The 22,396-nt window shown below is 37.8% G+C and overlaps 2 protein-coding genes across 2 annotated transcripts in view; both read right to left on the minus strand.

The window, feature by feature from the left end:
• Window positions 1-3,746: 3,746 nt before the first annotated feature.
• On the minus strand, window positions 3,747-4,849 carry LOC118847152 (40S ribosomal protein S17-like). The gene is made up of 2 exons (XM_036755739.1): window positions 4,841-4,849; window positions 3,747-4,157 (listed from the first exon to the last, which is right to left on the minus strand). Exons 1-2 carry the CDS (start codon window positions 4,847-4,849, stop codon window positions 3,771-3,773), a joined length of 396 nt encoding a protein of 131 aa, XP_036611634.1. The 3' UTR covers window positions 3,747-3,770.
• A 5,496-nt stretch (window positions 4,850-10,345) lies between these two features.
• The window catches only part of TNFSF11 (TNF superfamily member 11), a 61,855-nt gene continuing 49,804 nt past the window's right edge, over window positions 10,346-22,396 (minus strand). The window contains exon 5 of the mRNA XM_036757561.1: window positions 10,346-11,765. Within this exon, the coding sequence (XP_036613456.1) occupies window positions 11,344-11,765 (422 nt within the window). The 3' untranslated portion in view covers window positions 10,346-11,343. The remainder of the gene's footprint in view (window positions 11,766-22,396) is intronic.

Consider the following 22,396-nt stretch of genomic DNA (forward strand, 5'->3'; position numbering starts at 1 on the left):
TTTGAAAATACCACCAATGCAATAATTGACTTGAAGTACAGGATTTTTCAGGGAAACAGCCTAAACTTTCCATGGTTCTGTATAATTTAGAACAGAACTTAGCATAGCTTGCAAACCAAAGCAAGAAGAATATCAAATCTTGAGAATATCAATGTTAATCACTTGATATAGATGGATGACACATTGTATGGTTCCATCAAAAACAAAATCTCTCCAATATTACCAAAATGTCATTTGGACTCAATGAATATAAAACTCACAATGTGAATAAAATTTTTAAAAAAGACACTGAAAACATTGAGTTTGAATCAGGAGTTCCAATAGAATCAATGGGCAAAACATATAACTTATAAATATCATGTATTATCTTCCCCAGGCAAAATATATTAACCTCTCCAAGCTATGAATGGCAAAAGGATTCATTTTATGTGTCAAGGGATTTACTGGCATCCTAAAGTCAAAATTCAATGGGAAGAGCAATTAATACCTTCACAATACCAGTCTTAACATACCTTTAAAATAGTGAAATGGATACAAACAGATTTAGGAAGTGTCCAAACAAAAATTCATACAATATTAAGAAAACACAGGGTCCACTACCCCAAGGCGTCTGTAGAAAGAATAACATTTTCTTGTCAAAAAGGAGGAAGAAAACTGATAGATATCCTCAGACTGCATGATAAAGAGGTTAAATTTTTATAGAAATATTTCCTGAACAGACACCACTTCATGTAACAATAGTAAAAGAGGAAAATAGTTATACATTACTGGACTCATTAAATGAAAATGATAATAGACAGACACAACCAGCCCATGAAATGACTAAGATCTATGAATGAAACCCTTATGGCACTTATCGTACAATAATGAATATTATAGCCATTTGCGCTGATATCTTTTCCCTCTTACTAGACTTCGAGGACTTAGATTGTATCTTAATCTGAACTTAAAAAATATTCTCACCAAGTGCTTGCTATGATGCTTCATAATTGTTTGTTGTTGACGCCAGATCTAACTTCTGTCCCACCCACCCCCATTCAGCCTCCTTTTTTTTTCTTTACATCCTTCTGGATTCTGTAATTTTGCTATGATTTTTTAATGCTTTAAAGCAGATCCACTGGGTAGGCAAAAAGAAGGAACAAAAGTGCTCTGGGAAGATGCAGAACAAGATGGATTTGACCCTGAGATCCTAATTCATTACCATGTTAAGGACATTTTTATTTTGCCTCCAGGAAATAAAAAGAAGGTGAACCATTGCAACTGTTATTAAAATGTACTTCCCCTCTGCCTTTCCCTTTTCTACTTTAAAAAAAAAGAAAGGTTGGAATTGATGATCCTAGCCTCCTGAATGCCAGACCAGAACTTGACTAGGAGCAAAACCATTTAAAATTTCAAATAAAAAGTAAAATTGATTTGAGGATCTGTGTTGCTATAGAGACCAGAGTATGAATTGACCTCAATGAAACCCTCCAACCCTTTAGGCCTGAAATGATCACTGTTCATGGTCAGACAGGAAAAGACAGCCCTAGGCTATTATAAATGAATGAAGTAGGGAGTGAAAAATCTGGCCCAACTGGCTTTTATTATGAGGAAAGCACTTTGTAAAGCTTGAAGCATTGTATAAATATGAGTTATTATCATCATTCCCTGCCCTCACTGTTGTTCACGTGGCTTAGAGATGTTCTAGCCTGTTCAAAGCCCCTTTACATATTTTGTTCTTATAGCAATCCTCTGCAATCAGTGGTCCCATTTTACAGATCAGAAAGGATGCATAGCTAGATAAAGGAAGAACTAGGACTAGAACCCAGAACTCCTAACTTGTAGTCCAGCACTTTCTTCTACCACACCATACATAATGCTGCTACTTGAGTTGAGAGATACATGGCTCCTGCAGGGTTTTTAAAAGCCTAGCTTGCACATAATCAGTTCTTGACTTGTCTGAGTGAGAAGTCGATATGATGAGCAGGTGGGAGGGACCTGGCAGAATAAACAATATATTTGTGTGGCAGCTGCTCAAAGTCTACAAAATAGAAAATCATTCATCCATTCAATGCATATTTATCGAGCATCTACCACATGAACTACTGTGTTACGACCTATGTGGAATAGGAAAATTATATGAAAAAATATAGAACACAGTCTGTGCCCTCTGGGAGCTTACCATTCAAATAGGAAGGCAAGATGTTAAAAGATGCTAGAAATATTGAGGGAATTATTGAGAATAATATCCATATGGATACTACTAGCATATATGTTAACTGGTTCAAATAGTGCTGTGAATTTAGAGATGAGAAAGGTGAATGGGGTTTATAGTAGTCACAGAAGGCTTGGTAAAAGACGTGGGATTTGAGCTGGGCCTTAGATGGATAGAAATGTAGTTCTGTAGGAAGTAGGGGGAGAATTCTTTGAAGAGGGTTTGGCATGAGCAAAGGTTACTGGGGGCAGCAAGAAAGGAAGGGGACCAAAAGCATGCCATTATTCCTAATTTTGATAGCAACACTATACTCTGAGTGTTAACGGAGAAAAGAAAGAGTCAGATGTCTCTCACATGTTTTTTCCACCCAAGACAAAGTGGACAAGACTTCTCATTAGACTTGGTGCTTTGGACAATTTAAAACCCTTATCCATAGTAGGAAGCAAAATAATTTTCTCTGGAAGCCCTGACTGAAATATATAGACATTCTTACATAGTTTTGTGAAATGCATTCAACCTATAAAGTTTGGAAACACATTCCTTCTAATGTCCACTGTTGACTGAGGAATCTCACTGAGCTCTTAGAGTTGCTTGAGGGTAGTCTGAATAATTAATGATGTGGTTCCATTAACATTCATGACTAATTAAGAATGGTAAAAGAATTCATTGTAAGAGTAGTAGGAAAGGTAGATAGATCATAGTGAGCTAGTTCACATCTCACTTGCCTGTCTCATTAATCAGCCAGCCGTAAGTTAGAGGAGGCATTCTTTAGTGACACACTTGGGCTAGTACCTGTGTTTGGTCCAGAGGTTAACCACCTATCATGGCAATAAGCACTCTATTCATGTCAGCGCTGGTGGGGCCAATCGCCAGGCAAACATACCACATTATTAGATTCAAATGGGCAAAAATTTTATTTTAAAAACAAACATTTCTCTCATATTTTTCTGGCTGTATGAATTCCTTTCCAATATGCCTTTGAAAATAAAACAAACAAGTAAATGAATGGATGGATGAATAAAGAATGAAAAAAATGAAATAAAATTATGCTTCATTAAGCAGTCACACCTTGCAGTTACAGTCTTTGCCCAGGCAGCTTGCATGTTTAGGATTCATTTCAATTAATTTGTTTCTGTCTAATGTGTTTAATTCCTTGTTGATGACAAGAAGCAAGGTGTATAAGCTGTCAAGTCAACTTTGCAACAACAACAACAAAAAAAACCCTACCCTGAATTTCTCTCTTTTTTTTAAGAATTAGGAAAGACATTTCTCACCAAAGTAATTAATCCAACTCTTCCAAATTCCCTTGAATAGCCCTAGGAAATCTCTTTTGGGAGTAGGAGTGGGAGAAGAATTAGCAGAAACATTTCTCACCAAGGTCATAATCAATCCCACTCTTCCAAATTCCCCTGAATGGCCAATGTAGGAAATTTCTTTTTTTTCTTTTTTTTTACATATTTCGTTCTTATAGCAATCCTCTCCAATCAGTGGTCCCACTTTACAGAACAGTAAGGATGCATAGCTAGATTACCCCCGGGGGGGGGGGTGTTTATTGGAAAGAAGGCAAAAGTAAATATTAAACAGCTCCTCTTGGTGTTTTGAAGTTCATCCCAACTATGGGCTGGATAACTTGCAGTTTGGACAAACTGCCAAAGGCCAGGAGTTTCAACATTTCTTTAGTATTAAGGTCCACTTCAATGATTTCCTGATCCAAAGCAGAGATCTCAGGGACATAGTTATCCCTTCTTTCTCTTTCTTCTTCCTGCAGTTTGATGGAGATACCTCTCACAGGGCCTCTCTGGATCTGATTCACCAGATGAGTAACATATCCCTTGATCTTGTTGCAGAGCTCCTTGCTGGGGATGATGGTGATCTCCTTGCACACCTGCTTGTTGGTGTAAAAGTCATTGCCCAAGCGTGCATAGTATTTTTCAACTCTAGCCGCCTCCTTTGAGGTCTTGGTCTGAATTCAACATGTGTTGGCTCCAGAGGGTGAAGGGACAGGAAATCTCTTTTGCAAACAGAAGTAGGGGGTAAGAGAAAGCTTAGAGGGGAAAAATCATGTATAATGAAATACAACGTGGGGGAAGTTCTTGACTCTCTGCTTGACTTTATACCACATTAGTCGACCAAATCTGACCTTAACCAAAGCTTTTAAATAGTAGAGAGCAGTGAACAAGGAGATGTCAGTTCTCCAGGTGCCAAGAAAGCAGCTTCTCCACAATTCTCATTCTTCATGCTGACTCACCTTCCCTCAGGCCCTGGATGAGCTGTTTCAAAAGTTAATAACTCTTATTGACTAGTCATAGGTCTTTTTAGCATTTAAACATACAATGTTAAGTGAACAGATTGATTTTAAGTCCTGTATACCCACGAGTAAAGAGTGAGACAGACAATAGAGGAGACAAGAGGAGAGGAAGTGAAGAAGAAGCTGCATGAAGAGCTTATGTCCTATTTGCTAAATGACTTGACCACTCTCACCTCTCACCCCTGCAAAATAATCAGGACTTTCAGTTTTCATTTGGATGCTCTTAAGAATGTAATTTTCATCGTCTTCATTTAAAAGGAAAAAAATTCCCCCACCCTGAATTCCTTTTAAAAAATTTTTATTTTCTTTTATTATTTTTAAACAATGCTATCATTTACCAATATCATTGTCCTCAAACACCTTTTCCAACCCTTTCTCTGAATGATTCCCGAGACCATGCCCTCTCTCTAACCCCAAATCAGGTCCAACCTGGAAAAAAATGGTCTTTTCTTAGTCGTGCCTAGGGTGTGATAGAGTAGGAAAGAACACTGGATCTGGGGTCAGAAGATCTGGGTTCACGTCCTTCCTCTCATGATTATGTGACTTTGGACAAGTCCCTTAACCCTCCTGGGCCTCAGTTTCTTCATCTGTAAAATGAAAGGTTTAGAACAGCTAGCATCCAAGGTTTCTTCCAGCACTATAGCTACAAACCTATAAGATGAGGCACTAGTTTGTGTCACTAGGAGGAAAGGAGGCTGAATTAGATTTGCCATAAATGCAAAGGAAATAGAACCTAGAAAAGGATGGAATAGTGTGAGAAAAAGAGTCTAAACCAGGCCTAGACTTTTGAAAAAAAATAGACTTTAACAGAAATGGAACCCCAAGAGGAGGCATGAGAGAAAAAAGTTTTCCATGGTTCACAGAAGCAAGGAAACAAGTATTTATTAAGAGCCTACTATGTGCTAGGAATGATGCTAAATGATTTAGACCTTATTTAGACCTCACAACAACCTTGTAAGGTAGGTGCTATTTTTATCTCCATTTCACATCCAGGAAATTGAGGCAGACAGGGGTTAAGTGCCCAGGGACACCCAGCTAATCAATGTCTGAGGCTGGTTTTGAACTTGGATTTTCCTGATTCCAGGTCCAGCGGTCTGTGCATTGGGCCACCTAGTTGAGAGTCATTTACTCAAAAGCAAAGTTTATTTATTACTGCCCCAACTTTTTAAAGGAGCCTCTATTGGGACTATCAATGTTCACTGCTGCAAATAAGACCCCATTAGATAGCAATTGATTCAGTTCATCCCCTCCCCCGCCCCCAATGTCTTGTCTCTTAAAATCCTTCTAGGGAAAACCGTCTGGGTTCCTTCAGCAGGCTGTTGAAAGCTATTAGCAATGTCATAACTGCAACATTTTGATAATATCAACAAGATTGATACTATGGTTAGCCAAAATATGTGGTCAATATGGAACTGCATCACGTCGTTGTAAAAAGAAATCATCTATCAGGGTACAGAGTGATTAGGAACTAGAAGAGAGGGAGGGGGGACTGAATTAGAAAGAGTAGGGGTATCCTAGAAACATTATTAATCACAAGCTCTGACAAGATAGATTTTTTTCAGACATAAAACAGAAATCTAACACTCACTGTATACACAACGTTGATTGTAAAAATGGACACAAGGCTAAATCATAATAATGTGAATCAATAACTAATTAACATTTATAAATGCAGCTACAGGGAGACATATTTCAATTTCATAGCAGTGAAGCTGGATAATTGATTAATAGGACCCAAAGCAAAAAGAAGTCTGTTCTTGACATGTGCCGTGTAACTACCACAGGTGGGATGCCAGTGAAGTAACTGGTGCCTTGTTGAGTTCTAGCTACTTCACAGGGCATGCATTGTGGGAGGTGGGGGTGGGGAGGAGTGGTAAATTGAGCTTGAGTAAATGTGTAAAAATGGGTTACTCAGGCAGTATCATTGGAGCAAAGGGAGATAAAAGGTTTTGGGGTTAGATGACCTGGGTTCAACTCCCATCTCTAATGCTAGCTACTTAACTGGGCAAGTCACAACCTCCTGGATCTCGATTTCTTCATCTGTAAAATGAGGAGGCCCAATTAGATAACCACTGGGTTTCCTTGCAAATTTAGCTTGATGAGACTCTGAATACAGAAACTGCTTTCTGTACCTAGTAAGGTGGTTTTCTCTGATCTCAACTGACTTTGAAATTTCAACAGGTACAGTACACCTTACCCCCACTGCCAACCTGATGATTTAAGGAAACCTAAATATAGGCAAAAAGTGCAATATCAACTCCCTGCCACCATTACCAAATGGAAAACAATGGGCTATTGAGAAGAAAAGTGAAATTACAGGATTTTGATTAAGCTCTTCCTCTCCTCTGCTGGTCTAATCCTCTAAGGAGCAACATCACAACAGTATGGAAGAATGTGACTTTTGCCAGACTAGAAATTGCCCTTTGTTTTATTGATCCCACTAATTTAGTTTTTTGTTCTTCCCTGGTTCCTTGCAAAATACTTGCTCTCTCGGGGTCAGAAACATAGTTCTACATAAATTATGAGCTGAGTATTCCCGCACACCCAGCCCACTACTCTATGAATGCCAATGGTCAGAAGCAGATCTTCACAGCTGAAATAATTTACCAGGTCCCCGGCAAGACACTCTCTGTTTTTTAACTCACCTAAGATGGTGTTTTTGGAAGGCAAATGCTTCCAACTGTCTCTATTTGTTAATTTTAGTCTCCTTTCTCTGCCTGTCTTTGTCTCTCTTCCCTACCCCACCCCCCATGCTTGGTAACGTTGGCATTTCTAGTACCCTGTATCATGAAATCAAATGCAATATCAGAATTCTGGAAAACTATAATCCGTTTCTCTATGTTTTTGAATGCATGTGTCTTCATATAAAAATACGGTTAGGATTTTGCATTAGAGCTAAGATTCCCCATACAAAGATATTATTTGGTAAATTAATGTATTTGGTTTAGAGCTAAAATTTCTCCAAAGTAATCAACATACATTTTGGTTCTATGTGCTTGATAAATATCAACCTGAATTTTCAAAGAAAAATCACTATGTATATTTCTGTATGTTTGTGTGATTTGCGTATAACGTGTCTGGTCACTAGCTCAAACATTTAAAGATCCTACAATTACACAAGACTGAGATTCTGGTGAAAATTAAGAGAATATTTATATTAGTGGTTCTGTCAAAGACTTCTGGTATTTCTAGTAGAACAATCTTGGTGATATAGGGGAATTTAAATTTAATATGTAAAAATAAAATTGAAATGTAAATATATGACCAATAATTAACATCCTTTTTTTTGAAGGGGAAGGCAAGGCATTTGAGGTTAAGTGACTTGCCCAAGGTCACACAGCGTAAGTGTCAAGGGTCTGAGGTTGAATTTGAACTCAGGTCCTCCTGACTCCAGGCCTATGCTTTATTCGCTGTACCACCTAGCTGCCCCCTAATAATTAACATTTTAAGCCAAACTAAAGCTATCGATACAACACAAACAATTGGCAAAAGATGGTCAAATAATGGCTTGCGAAATTGGAGAAATGGAACTCCCTTTTACTATGGTTATGAAATGAGCAGGTGTTATAGGAAAGAAAGGAAAAGTTACTCTGTACTGTGAGAAAGAAAGAAAAAGAAAGAGAGAAGAAAAAAGGGAAAAAAAGGAAGGACGGACGGAAGGAAGGATGGAAGGAAAGAAGGAAGGAAGAGAAAGAAAGAAAGAAAGAAAGAAAGAAAGAAAGAAAGAAAGAAAGAAAGAAAGAAAGAAAGAAAGAAAGAAAGAAAAGAAAGAAAGAAAGGAAGGAAGGAAGGAAGGAAGAAGGAAAGAGGAAGAAAAGAGAAGGAAGAAATAGAAAAGACTGAGCTTTCTCCATAATCATAAATGATTCAGCAGCTTGGAACATATATGTTACAGAAACTTGTTCAGGAAAAAAGAGGTCAGTGTTCTTAGCACAGCAATGTGGATACAGCCACGATTCAAAGGCTTAACAAATGTTTGTTGAACTTAACTGAGGAGCTCCCTTAAGTAGAAAAGTAACAAGAGCAAGAATTCACATTTATACAGAATTTTACAAACCTCTTTCTTCAGAATAACCTTTTGACGGGTAGTACACAAGTCATTATCCCCATTTTATAGCTATGAACATTGTGACTTACCCAAGGTCACATAGCTAGTGTCATCCAAGGTCTTTTGACTTCTGACCCAACACTTATTCCGCTATGCCAGGAAAAGACAAAATTCTGTTTGTCACAAGACTTAGCAGGCTTTCATTTTCTGGCATTCATCCCGTATGTGCCCGATACCGTAACTAAACTTCTTAGATAATTGGCTTCCAGTTTTTGCCATGACCCAATCTGAGCGTCTCCTCAGAGACTAGCCTTCGGACTCCTTGTGTGGAGAAGCAATGCCCATTCATGCCCATGAGAATCCTAAGGCATAGACCAAGGAGAATAATAATCTCCTTTACTCAGCTTGCAAAATGTTTCCTTTACACCAGCCCTTTGAGGAAAGGATAAAACAAAGGAAAGAAGAGAAAGAAAAATTTTCAAAGGAAGGAAAAAATCGAATGAGAATAAAACAAAGAAATTTTTGATGGGGATAAAAAGGGGGGATCAATATTATCGGGTTGCAAGCAGCACTTTAGATGCCCTAGTCAGGCTTGTCTAAGCATCATTTCTGGAGAGAAAAAAACACCTTTCTACTTTCAATCCAATCTAACAAGCATTTATCAATCATTTAATATATGCAATACACTGTGCTAGATACTAGGGACATAATGATGAACTTAAAAACAGCCCCTGCCCTCAAGGAGATTACATTTATTTACATTTAATTTACATTACATTTTACTGGAAGAAAATTTTTATAACATCTCAGTTCAATGAGGATTTACCAAGCTCCTATTATGTACCAGGCACTGTTCTAGGCATTAGGGATGCAAAGACAAAAGTGACTAACATGTCCCTGCCCTTGGGTGGCTTTCACTAGATCCCATCTACCTCATACATTTTCTATGAGCATGTGTTGAGCTTCTCTGAAGAAAAGAGCTAGAGTTTGTTTTCTTAAAAAAAATAAAACTGGGTAGATATATTTTAGGTATGATCTGGGTCTTAGCATTACTTCTATGTATGGCAAAACTCAGTCTTTCTTCTGATAGCATTTGTTCATAATTTTCCTTCCTGTCACTACCATCAGGACTTTATGTCTTTCTAGTGCTAAGGTCACACCATAATTATTGCAAATTGATCTTTATCAGGTGGCTCCTTTTCTTATATAATCTGCCTTTAATTAGTTCACTAGCATTAAATAGCTTCCCAAAGGCAAACTCCCATGATGCTAGTCCAGGAGGCCCTCATTGCTTCCTCCTCCACATGGAAAAGAAAAAAAGTATAAAAATGGCAGGTGATCCCATAGGTCACTGGGCAAATGGCTGATTGTCCCCAAGGGTACTCTGACCTGGTGTTAAGTATATTTGGTCTTCAGTGTAAGTATAGGTCCCCCCTTTTTAACTTGCAAAGCCTCTTTGACTTGTGATTACTAACACACATGCAAATCTCTCATCATTTATTTTATCAGAGTTCAAGGGTTCGTTAATTTAATGGACTTTGTTCCTTACTTTTAATTGAATCCACATTTCTCCCAATAAAATTTGAGAAGAGCTATAAACTACCTAACAGTATAGCGAGGAGAAAAGGATCACAGAGAAAAACAAGTATAACAGGAAACCACGGCATCTCAAAGCATCTTTTCATATAAATTTATTTTTATACCAAAAGAAAAAAGGAAATATTTTTATTGTATAGTATAAAATTATTCCTACTAAATTGGAGATGGTTTCTTTGGCCAATATGCCTCTGATAACTTTACACTTTAAAAAAGAAATCCAAAATCCGCAATCTGCAGCACTTGTAGAAAAAACACCTGTTCAATAATCACATAAATACTCTTGACAGATTTCAGTGGCCCATTATGTATTCTTTTTGGCAATGTCAGCTTCCTAAAGTCAATTAGCTTCTGGATTTGAAAGGCACCTGGTGACCAACATTCTACTCATTATTCATGGAATTCGTTTAATTTTTGCATAGACTTGACAAGTCTGAAAAATCTATTAAGTTAAAAAGAACAAAGAAATATATTACATTTGCTATTAGCAAACAATCTTTCTTTCCTTTAGCTGCAAGTTTTCCCCAGGGGATTAACAAAGTGCACCAGTTAAATACGTCTGTACATTTAAAACATTAAATATGCCAACAGCAAGACATTTTAAATATTTTGAATCAAATACTATAGCACAAATATAATTTACATATTTTGCACAAAACATTACATCTGAAATATAATTTTAGATATTATATAAAAATACATATTTTTTTCTTTCCTCTTTAGAAAAAAAATTATTTGCAGGATCTAGCATGATGTAACAATTCAAAAGAACTCAACTCTTCAGATGATCCCCCTCTTGCAATTATGATAAAATCCTATCAGGTTTGGCCTCGTAGTGGCATGAAACTGCAGCAAGACCAAGAGTCAAGTGTAGCCCCTTCTAATAGCCCAAATGTAGCGTTTTATGAAGGTAACCATAAATGCCACACTCCAGTTTAATTCTAGGAATTTATTACAAAATATATAAACCATTGTGTAATAAAGCCTGTATGTTGGAATATATCTTGAATCCAGATGCTCCCTTTGTACGTGTACACACAGAGTCAAATGCACACATCTGAGGGTAAAATTCTGCTCAGAAGGCTCTAAGTCATGTCTCCTAGTAGTCTGACACAGCTATGAAACATCTTTCTGACATATTTTTAAAAATTAACACGCCCTAGGAAATGTGTAATTACTAACAGTGAAACTTGAGGTTCAATCTATATCTCGAACTTTAAAAGCCCCAAAGTAAGTTGCATCTTGAGCAGGATCCAGTAATGATGGGTTGGATACCTGGATACTTATTTCTTCACCAGACCTCAGTTTAAAAAATCCTCCTACATTTATGGAGTAAAAATGGAACTCTGATTTTTTCGACCAGTATTTAGTGCTTCCTCCTTTCATCAAAGTATCAGAATTTTGGATTTTCACATTGGTCTTAGTGACATAGACCATCAGCTGAAGAGATTCTGTGGCCAGACCACCAGAAGTTTCATGATGTCTGAAACAAATGTTGGCATAGAGATAGTAGAAGCCATCTTGGTTGACCCTTAGTTTTCCATTGCTGAAAGTCATATTTGATATATTTGCCCAACCTCTGTCATGGTACCAAGAAGAAAGATTCACTTTTCTGGAGCCTGAGCAGAAGAGAGAAAAACAATTAAAATTTAGTTCCTTTCTTGAGTATGACATTCAACAGGTCTTTGAGCTTGGGAGCAAATCACCAATGAGTACTCCAAAGCATTGAGTAACTGAACCTCATAACTTGCACCAAAATTGACAGTTTCATTTCCTTATACATCTCAATCATCTTAACCTTCACTTTCAATTCATGAAGAGGTATTTGAGGTGTCTAAAAGGGAAATGAGAAACTGGATTCCAGTGGCTCTAAGCAGGCACTTTGCTGCCTACAATCTCCTTTCCTCTTTTCCCCTTTTTTCCTCTTTCCAACTTAACTTGTACTCATATCCAAGACCTACTGGTCAACACAGGAGAAAACTTACTTGGCACCCAACAAAGAGACAATAGGGTATATTAGGGACAGTATTTGACTGGGGGGATGTGGCTCTAACACTAACTTGCTGTGTGAAAATGGACAAACCATTAACCTCTTTGGACCTCAGTTTCCATGTGTGCAAAAGGAAGACATTAGACTAGTTTTCTAAGGATCCTTTCTGTCATAAATTTCTATTATTTTATTAAACATCACATGAACCCTTTAAGTTTATTCGTTTTCTACTCAGAACATAGCCTATCAGAACAATTCATTTATTTGTACATGGCAAAAAATGTTAGTCATTACTGTCCAGTGGTCAGTATACACACATATATACATACACATATAGTTTATATATATATAAAGTTCATATAAGTATAAAGTTCATATATATATAAAGTTCATATATATAAAGTTATATGTACATACATATATATATAAAGTTCAAACTTTATACTAACCAACAATTCCCTACATCTATTTGTATAATGATAACTGATACTCATAGAATGTCTGAAATGCTTGCTAAATTAAGGACAAAATTATATTCAGATTATTTTTATTATATTAAAATTCATTACAAGTTGATAACTCATGAGTAACAAACAGTTTAGTGATTCTTAAGGGATAGTGGATAGAGTTAGGAAGGCCAAGGTTCAAGTATGACCTCCAACACATACTATGTGTCCCTGGACAAGTCACTAAACCTCTGAGTGTCCCAAGTCAATTATCTATGTAACTTGTAGAAGTTGTTAATTTTTATTAGAAGAGGAAATTTCCTTACTGGAGTTGCCTATGCCAATAACATCATCAGTCTACATCATAGCCTCCCCCCCAAAAGTCATACATTAACCAGAAATAATTAAGCAAAACAACCAAATGCCAACCATGTCAAATAAGAAAGATTTTACTGTATAAGAAATTCTGCTCAACTGCAGAAGACTTCCCTTTAGTTCACAGTGCAAAGTCTAAACTCTTATTCCATCCCATTCCATAATTTCTCATCCTGCTCAATTAAGATAGTCATCTATATCACCAAAATAGACAATACAAGAACAATTCCTTAGTCTTTTAGGCTTTATGCCAGAAAGCCCTATTTCTGTGACTACTAGAATCTCCTTACTCCCTGCCAGTTAACCCTATAACTTGAGACAGTTTGGGGAGAGAAGTAGGAGAGAAAGAACAGACTTGAATACTTAAACCTTTTTTAAAAAATTTATTATTTATTTCTAAATTCTTTTTTTCTTACATTTTAAGTTCTAAATTCTCCCTCACACTCACTGAGAAGGCAAGTAAAATGACATCAATTAATTACATATGTGAAATCATGAAAAACATATTTCCATATCAGACATATCACCAAAAAATAAAAATGAAGAAAGAGAGAAAATTGTACTTCAGTTTGCATTCAGACTTCATCAGTTCTCTCTCTGGAGGTGGAGAACATTTCATCATGAGGCCCCTCATCTTGGATGATTTTATTGATCAGAGTAGCCAAGTCTTTCATAGTTGATCATCATCACAACACTGCTGTTACTGCGCACAATGATCTCCCAGTTCTCACTTCACTTTGTATCAGTTCATATAAGTCCTGCCATGTTTTTTTTTTCTGAAATCACCTCCCTCATCATTTCTTATAGTACGATAGTATTCCATTACAATCATATACCACAACTTGTTTAGCCATTCCCCCAAATGAAAAGCATCCCCTCAATCTTCAATTCTTTGCCACAAGAAAAGAGCTGCTAAACTATTCTTGTACATGTGGATCCTTTTTCTTTTTCTATGATCTCTTTGGGATACAGACCTAGCAATAGTATTGCTGGGTCAAGAGATACGCACAGTTTTATAATCCTTTGGGCATAGTTCCAAATTGTTTTCCAGAATGAGTGGATCAGTTCACAACTCCAGCATTTTACTAGTGTATCTGTTTCCCCTAATCCCTTCCAGTACTTGTCACTTCTGATAGGTGTGAGGTGGTACCTCAGAGTTTTTTAAATTTGCATTTCTCTAAGCACTAGTGAGAATATTTTTTTCGTATGACTATGGATAGCTTTGATTTCTTTTTCTGAAAACTACCTGTTCATATCCTTTGATCATTTATCATGTGATGAATGGATCTTATTTTAATGAATTTGACTCAGTTCCCAATATATTTGAGAAAGAAGTTTATCAGAGAAATTTAAATATAAAATTTTTTGATGTGTCTTCACTGTCTATGGTATTTTCTTTGTAGCAAAATGTAGTTTCCCTGATTATCTTTTTCAATTAAGTCTATTTTTGCTTTTGCTGGTCAGAGATCATGATTGCTACCCTTGTTTTTTTTCTTCCGCTGAAGCATAATAGATACTGCTCCAGCCCTTCATTTCAACTGTGTATATCTTTCTGTTTCAAGTGTGTCTCTTTTAAATACATCATTGGATTCTGGTTTCTAATCCATTCTGCTATCCACTTCCATTTTACCGATGAGTTCATCCCACTCACATTCATAGTTATGATTATGAACTATGTATTTCCCTCCATCCCATTTTTTCTGGTTATCCTATTCTCTCTCTTTTTATCCTGTCTCTCACCAAAAGTCTGTTTTGTTTCTGACTACTGCTTCCCTTAATCCACCCTTCTTTTTATCTTCTTCCCCAGCCCATATCTCTTATCCCCTTCCTCTCCTATTTTGCCTTAGGATAAGATAGATTTCTATACCAATTTGAGTGTGTGTATATATTCTTCCCTCTTAGAACCAATTCTGATAAGAGTGAGGTTCAAGCATTGTCCACTACTCCCAATTTTTCCCCTCCACAATTAAAGCTCTTCCTTGCACACCTCTTGTATAAGGGGAAGATGTCCTCCTTCTCCCAGTGCATCCCTCTTTCTTATCCCTTCATTTCTTTGGGGGGGATCATCCTAATATAATCAACTCATATTCATGCCCTCTGTCTATGTAAACTCCTTCTAACTGCCCAAATAATGAGTTCTTAGGAGTTACACGTATCATCTTCCAAAATAGGAATGTAAACAGTTTTCATTTTAATGAGTCCTTTATGATTATTCTTTCATGTTTACTTTTTTATGCATCTCTTGAGTCTTATGTTTGAATGTCAAATTTTCTATTCAGCTCTGGTCTTTTCATCACAAATACCTGGAAGTCCTCTATTTCATTAAATATCCAATTTTTCTCCTGAAGAATTATATTCAATTTTGCTGGGTAGGTTATTCTTGGTTATAATCCCTAGCTCCTTTGCCTTCCAGAACATCATATTCCAAGCCCTCTGTTTCTTTCATGTGGAAGCTACTAAGTCCTATGTGATTCTGACTGTGGCTCTAAGATATCTGAATTGTTTCTTTCTGGCTGCTTGTAATATTTACTCCTTGACATGGGAGTTCTAGAATTTGGCCCTAATATTCCTGGGAGTTTTCATTCTGGGATCTCTTTCAGTTGATCAGTGGAGTCTTTCAATTCCTATTTTACCATCTGGATCTAAGATTTTGGTCAGTTTTCCTTTATAATTTCTTGAAATTTGATGTCTAGGCTCTTTCTTTCATCATAGCTTTCAGGTAGTCTAATAATTCTTAAATTATCTCTCATTGATCTATTTTCTAGGTCAGTTGTTTTTCTGATGAGATATTTCACATTCCCTTCTATTTTTTCATTCTTTTGATTTTGATTGTTCCTTGATGTCTCATGGAGTTATTAGCTTCCGCTTGTCCAATTCTACTTTTTAAGGAATTATTTTCTTCAGTGAGCTTTTCCGTGAGTATTTCTTTTCTAAATCTGGCCACTTCTACTTTTTAAGGATTTCTTTTCTTGAGTGAATTTTTATATCTCTTTTTCCATTAGACCTATTCTTCTCTATAAGGAGTTTTTTTCTTCAGTTAATTGTTGTACCTCTTTTACCAAGCTGTTAATCCTATTTTCACAATTTTCTTGCATTACTCTCATTTCTTTTCCCAATTTTTCCTCTGCCACTCTTATTTCTTTCTTTAACTCTTCCAGAAATTCTTGTTGGCTTTGGGTCCAATTAGTATTTATCTTTGAGGTTCTGGTTGCAGCTGTTTTCACATTATCTTTTCTTCTAAATTTATGTCTTGGTCTTCCATGCCACCATAGTAGCTTTTTAAGGTCAAGTTCTTTGTTGTTTGCTCTTTTTCCAGCCTCTTAGTTGACATAGAACTTTATGTTAAGGTTGGACTCTGCTCACCCGGGGATGAGGAGGCACTTCCCCAAGCTTCAGGCTCTTTTGTGCTGCTGTTTTCAGAGCTAGTTCTGGAGATCTACAAGTTTTTGATGTGTCAAAGATGGTATGATCTAGGGAGAGATGTGGTCACTGCTCTCCTGGTCTGAATAGGAAAACCTTGCTTTCCTGCAGCCACAAATATTAGCCCTCCTCTTGGCCCTGGAACTGTGACCAGGGCCTCTGTTCTCCTGTAGTTCCAAGTGCTAATGCTCCTCTCTGCCTTGGGACTGCAACAAGAGCCCCTGCTCCTTTGTGATTGACCATGTGTTCCTCTCCACCCTAGAACTATGACCCAGAACTGTGTACAGGCAATAGTTTCCAATTAGTGTAAACTGCAACCAGTGCCAGCAAAGTGCCCCGTGTAATTTCTTTCTGACCATCTATATAACCCCCTTACCATCATGTCTGGGCTAAGAGATCCAAAAGCTTCTGTTTCTACTGTCACAGCTGCTTCCAAGACCTGCAGCTGCTACTGGTGCTGCCTGCTGCCATGCCACTCTGGTCTGGCCCCCACCCTGGTGTCACAGACCTCTCCTGCTGACCTCCTAAGGCAGGGAAAATATCTCATTCTGACCTTCTACTGGCTCTTCCAACCCAAAATTTGATTTGTGAAGTTAAAGCTGTTTGAAGGGAAATGTTAAGAGTTTAGCTGAGTTGCTGCCTGTATACTACCATATTGGTGCTGCTAACCACCACCCCTCCCAAAGATTTTAATTAGACTTAAAGTACAGTTCCAAGGCCTCCATTATGGTTCACCATGTTTTTGAGTTGGTTCACAATTATCAGGTCATTTCAGTTAGGATCTGAAGTAGCTCTAAAGCATAAGATCAAGTTCTGTTAAACCCAATGACTTCCTGATGGCTCCATACCCTCACTGGCTCTCCAGACTGGTACAGAACCACTCAGAGATTTATAAGACCAATGTTCCTCCACAGAAGTCCTTCAGGCTGAGAGACTCTGCAGGAAACCACCTTTAAATTTAAGCTATGAGTTGGTGGTCTTGTTGCCCAGCGATGCCAAAGAGCAAGGTACAGAAAAGTCAGGGAGGGAATACATTGCTAGACTTACAGTCAGGAACACCTGGATTCAAATCCCACCTTTGATATTTACTGTGTTACTAAGGCATAAATCATTTAATCCTTCTGAATCTCCATTTCCTCACCTCTAATAAAATAGTTTTAATATCTGTAGGACCTACATCACTGGGTGGTGGTGAGATTCCAATGAAATAATTCAGAGTGTTCCAAAAGTCTTAGTGAAGTTTTAAACTATCAGAGCTTAAAATGAGATTTTTGGAATGCCCCTGTAGATACAACACATTTTACACTTATATTCTAGAGCCTTCTGTAAATGTCAGTTATTATTGTTACAGAATCAGAACAATTTACAGTGGGGTAGGGTGAGGGAAAAAGTGAGGGGGAGAGAAGGGATAGGGGAAAAAAACACATAAAGGGACTGATTCACATTAATACTTCCTAGTCAGGACCAATCTTTTTTGGGAGGGGGATTTTGAGGGGGGAAGGCAAGGCAATTGGGGTTAAGTGACTTGCCCAAGGTCACACAGCTAGTAAGTGTGTCAAGTGTCTGAAGCCAGAATTTGAACTCAGGTCCTCCTGATTGCAGGGCCTGTGCTCTACTCACTGTACCACCTAGCTGCCCGGGACCAACTCTTTAAGTTCCAGACACGAACTCCTTATAATTTAGGATCAAAGTCCTAAGGTAAACTAGCTAAATGAGGGTGAAAATTTTTCTAGTCATCATTTCTTCCTGGATATTTAATTCTTCCAGGACTGCAAATAGCAACATAGTGCCCTGAAGAAACTGAAAGGAATTTATGGCATTTCACTCCTCTGAAATCTTCCTTTCATCTCATCTGCTCAACCCATTCCTTAGGATCAAGCCTGCCATTCTTTGTTATTTCAAAAGATCTGTGGGTGCTTCCTTGACAAATGCAGGATGTGCCCTGCTCCTCCCACTGTCCATATTAAGAGATGGTCTGCTTAGTTGTGACCGAAAAAAATAGTCATGGGGCTAGTCAGCTTTCTGGTGAGGAGCCACTGGGAATTTAGCTAGTCTGGCATTTGGGTAACAGACACAGTTCGTCACCAGCCTTTCTGGCTTGGTAGAATTTATCCTAAGCTTGTGTTCTGTTGAGGTAGCCTTTGAGAATCAGGGTTCCTTCCTTTTCATGACTGGAAGAGTAGAGAAGGACTTTACTCTGACATGACATACTACAGTAAGGCTATACGAATAACAACAAACCACAATGAATGCCACATCCCCTTCTCTGTGATGCTTCACCAGGTCAAATGGGCAAGAGGCATTAGGAACATTAAAGGAAAAGCTAGTTTCTTTTCTCTACGTATAGGGTAAGTCAACACAGACCTGAAGATCTAAGTTATAGGGCTTTGGAAAAGGGAGTTAAGTAGAGAAGGCAAAAGGTGATCACTGAGCCTCAATATCCCTGCAATGTACATTTAGTCCAATGGGAGTTTTTCTTCCCACCAAAGACTATAGAAGGCTCCATCTTTATTGGACAAATATATATTATATAGGTGCTGCACTAGGTGGTACAGTGGATAGAACCCAGGGCCTGGAGTCAGGAGGACTCCTCTTTCTGAGTTCAAATCCAGCCTCAGACACTTACTCGCTGTGTGACCCTGGGCACATAACTTTACCCTGTTTGCCTCAGTTTCCTCATCTATAAAATGAGCAGGAAAAGGAAATGGCAAACCACGCCAATGTCTTTGCCAAGAAAACCCCAAAGGGGGTCACAAAGAACTGAACAGGACCAAACAGCAATGACAACAATATATTGTAAATACACTATGGGGATAAAATAGGCATCTTAACCTCAGTGAACTTAAATTTAGCTGGGCAACTGAGACAGAGAAATAGGAAAAGTTAACTGATTTTTTTTTTCCACATTCACTTCATAGCAACTTCTAACTTTGCAAAGTCTATTTACATATGACCCTCACAACAACCCTATAAAGTAGGCAGGGCAGGTCACATTATCCCCATTTTACAGATACATTATCTGAGGTCTTGGATGAGGTTAAAAAGAATTGTCCAAGGTCACGATACTAGTAAGTAGCACAATCCACTCGTGAACGTGAATTCAATGTTCCTTCTACTGTACTACATTGCAGTAGAAGGCAATAAAATATCATTGGTGTTAAACAAGCACTCTAGGTAGATGCAGAGGAGGAATCCAGAATCAGGAGAGATCACCGTGAGATAGGAACATCAGGAAAGGATTCATTGAGAAGGATGCATGAAATTTGGAGAGGTGGAGAAGAATGGGAGTGAGAGCTTTCCAGCCTGGGCCAAGGGTAAGAACAATGGTCTAGTCACAAGAATGTATAGCAAGTTAGAGGGATATTAAGTAGATCAGTCTGGCTGAAGAAATGGGTTCAGACAATATGGTGGTTGAAGAGACAAATTGAGTCCAGGCCAGAAAGAACTTGGAATGCCTGGCCAAGGAACCTTGTACTAATGGGGCTTGACGGATTCTTCATCTCAACCACCACTGCCGTAACTGCAGCAAATTTGAAAGCAAGTTGAGATGATGCCAATGGAAATCAATAGACTGAGTACCACAAATGAAGCAATGAATATTATATGGACAAAGTGATGTTTATGTCCCCTGAAGCCCAAGACTTCTACATTGCTGTTGACAGTCAGTGAGCTGGGTTCTCATTTCTCTTTGTAATAATATGCATAGCTGGGGCTGTCCCATAACACAAAATATAGCCCCAGAACATCATCCAAGGACCTATGATTCTGCTGGCCTAGGAGCTCCAGGGATACCGCAGGTGGAAATTCTCTTCATTAATGTAAATAATAGCCCATCTCATATGTAGAATATTGGAGAGTTGCCAAGGGTTCCGAAAAGTGAAGTGATTTGCCTATAATTGTAAAGCCAGTAAGAATCAGCAACAGGATTGGAACCCGTAGTGTTCCTGATTCTAAGTCCAACCCTATCTACTACCCCAGGTTGCCTCTCATTGCCCCAAGAAGTTAATAAAAATTACCTATAGCAGATGATTATTGACCGCCATTGAAACTAAGAAATAAGTGGGCTTGGGAAAATGGTCTGTGTCAGAAGAGTGAATCTTATTCTCCTAAACAGTAAAGTGCACTAACTCATTTCACTCAGGCACAAACTCAATAAACCTCACAAATATCCAAGAGTTCTGCCCTGTTTTTTCAGCAATGATTTTATATCAGATGCCCGTAGAGAGATTTTTATACCTAAAAGTATGGTTGCTATTGCCAAATTGACTTCAGCATATTATTGAGGTTATTTAAAACAACCTGACAAGATAAATGTAGATAGAGTAGTATTTTCATATTGTACACAGTGATGCTTCATTATTAATTTGATTGCATTTAAAATGTGCCAATATGCAAAGTAGTCTTCCAGTCATTAGAGCAAATTAGTATAGTTCTTTTGGAAATGTAGAGAACTAAAGATAAAATATGTTGATGAAACATATTTAGGACCCGTTTCATTGGTAAGGAGATCATATGGAAACTAAAGAACCCTATTTTCATAGTCTACCACAAATTGCACAAGCTTACCCTCAAAGGAAATATTGCATTGGCTGCTACCAAATTATCTCATCCCAGAGTATTTCACAGAAAACTTTCCTGCACCAATTATACCAGCATAATCTCAGAAACTGAGCCAAAGAATTGGGCTCAACAGTAGCCAGATATTTAGTGTTTCAAGTATAAAAATACCTTGCCTAATTGTAACACAGCTGTCTGGGAGCCTCATTTATCTGGTAACATCCAAGAGCTCGAGGATAATAAGGTTCAGCTCAACCTAAAACAGATGTTACAAGATCTGTGCTAGCTAAATAAAGCCCATGTACTTTACTGAAAGGAGAACACCTCAAATCCTCACTCAGAGACTATTTGCCACACTTTTATTTTGGGCATGTTTCTAATGAGTCAGGTTTCTGGTTTCTACATCTACTGGAAATGAGGGCCAACAAAATAAAAGTAGGAAGAAGGTTATTCCTGACAGCAAAGAGAGGTGGAAGCTGAAACCATGATAGAAAAACAGACACGAGTACTAAAAGCATGGAAAAATCAAACCATTTAGTATACACGATAGGCCTGATGATGTCAGTGCAGTAGTGATAGTGTTCATCATTATGATGCTGTTGCCAAGAAAAGTTTAAATGACATTCAGTATATTTTGCTTATTACAGCAAGGAAATATATATGTTATAAAGGTTTCAATGCAAAATTGGCTTTTTTGAAGTTTTGGTAACTAAAGGAATAAATTCTCATTTGCCTGGAAATTGTAGCCATGTAGAACAACTCATTTCTTGAGTGTTCTAGCTAGCCAAGGCTCATTCTTGTTATTAGATTTTATATAACCATCGTGGAAAAATCTAGATATAGTAATATGTTTATTATTAATATAATATCCTGGTTGGTTCAAGTCCTGGCTCTGACATTTTCTAGCTATATGTCTGTCTGTGGGCAGCTCCCTTAAACTCTCAGTGCCCCCAGGCAATTCTAGAAGACATAATTAATTGAGCATCTGTACCATTGGAGGGAGATTCCACACTAGGAGCTCCCTATGCTGATATCTCAGGTTCGACCCTCCCATTTTCCAAAAAATTGATTTGTAGAATCCATAGATTTTTTTAAGGCAATTGAGGTTAAGTGACTTGCTCAGGGTCATACAGCTAATAAGTGTCAGTTGTCTAAGGCTGGATTTGAACTGAGGTCCTCCTCACTCCAGGGCTGGTGCTCTATCCACTGTACCAACTAGCTGCCTGTAAGTAAGGTGAATTTTAGTGTAAGTAAGGTAGATTTTAGTGTGTGTAAAGTGGATTTTTGTTATTATTTCTTAGCGTTCAGTTTCCCAGGATCTATGGCCATAACAACCTCAGTTTCCCAGGATCCGTGGCCATAACTATCTCTGTTTCCCAGGTATTAGATATAAGTTCCCAGGTTCATGGTTCAAAACATCTCCACCACGTTTGCACAGCATTATATAAGGATAAATAATATA

The sequence above is a fragment of the Trichosurus vulpecula genome, chromosome 4, assembly GCF_011100635.1.
Source record: "Trichosurus vulpecula isolate mTriVul1 chromosome 4, mTriVul1.pri, whole genome shotgun sequence".
In the NCBI taxonomy this organism is placed as follows: domain Eukaryota; kingdom Metazoa; phylum Chordata; class Mammalia; order Diprotodontia; family Phalangeridae; genus Trichosurus; species Trichosurus vulpecula.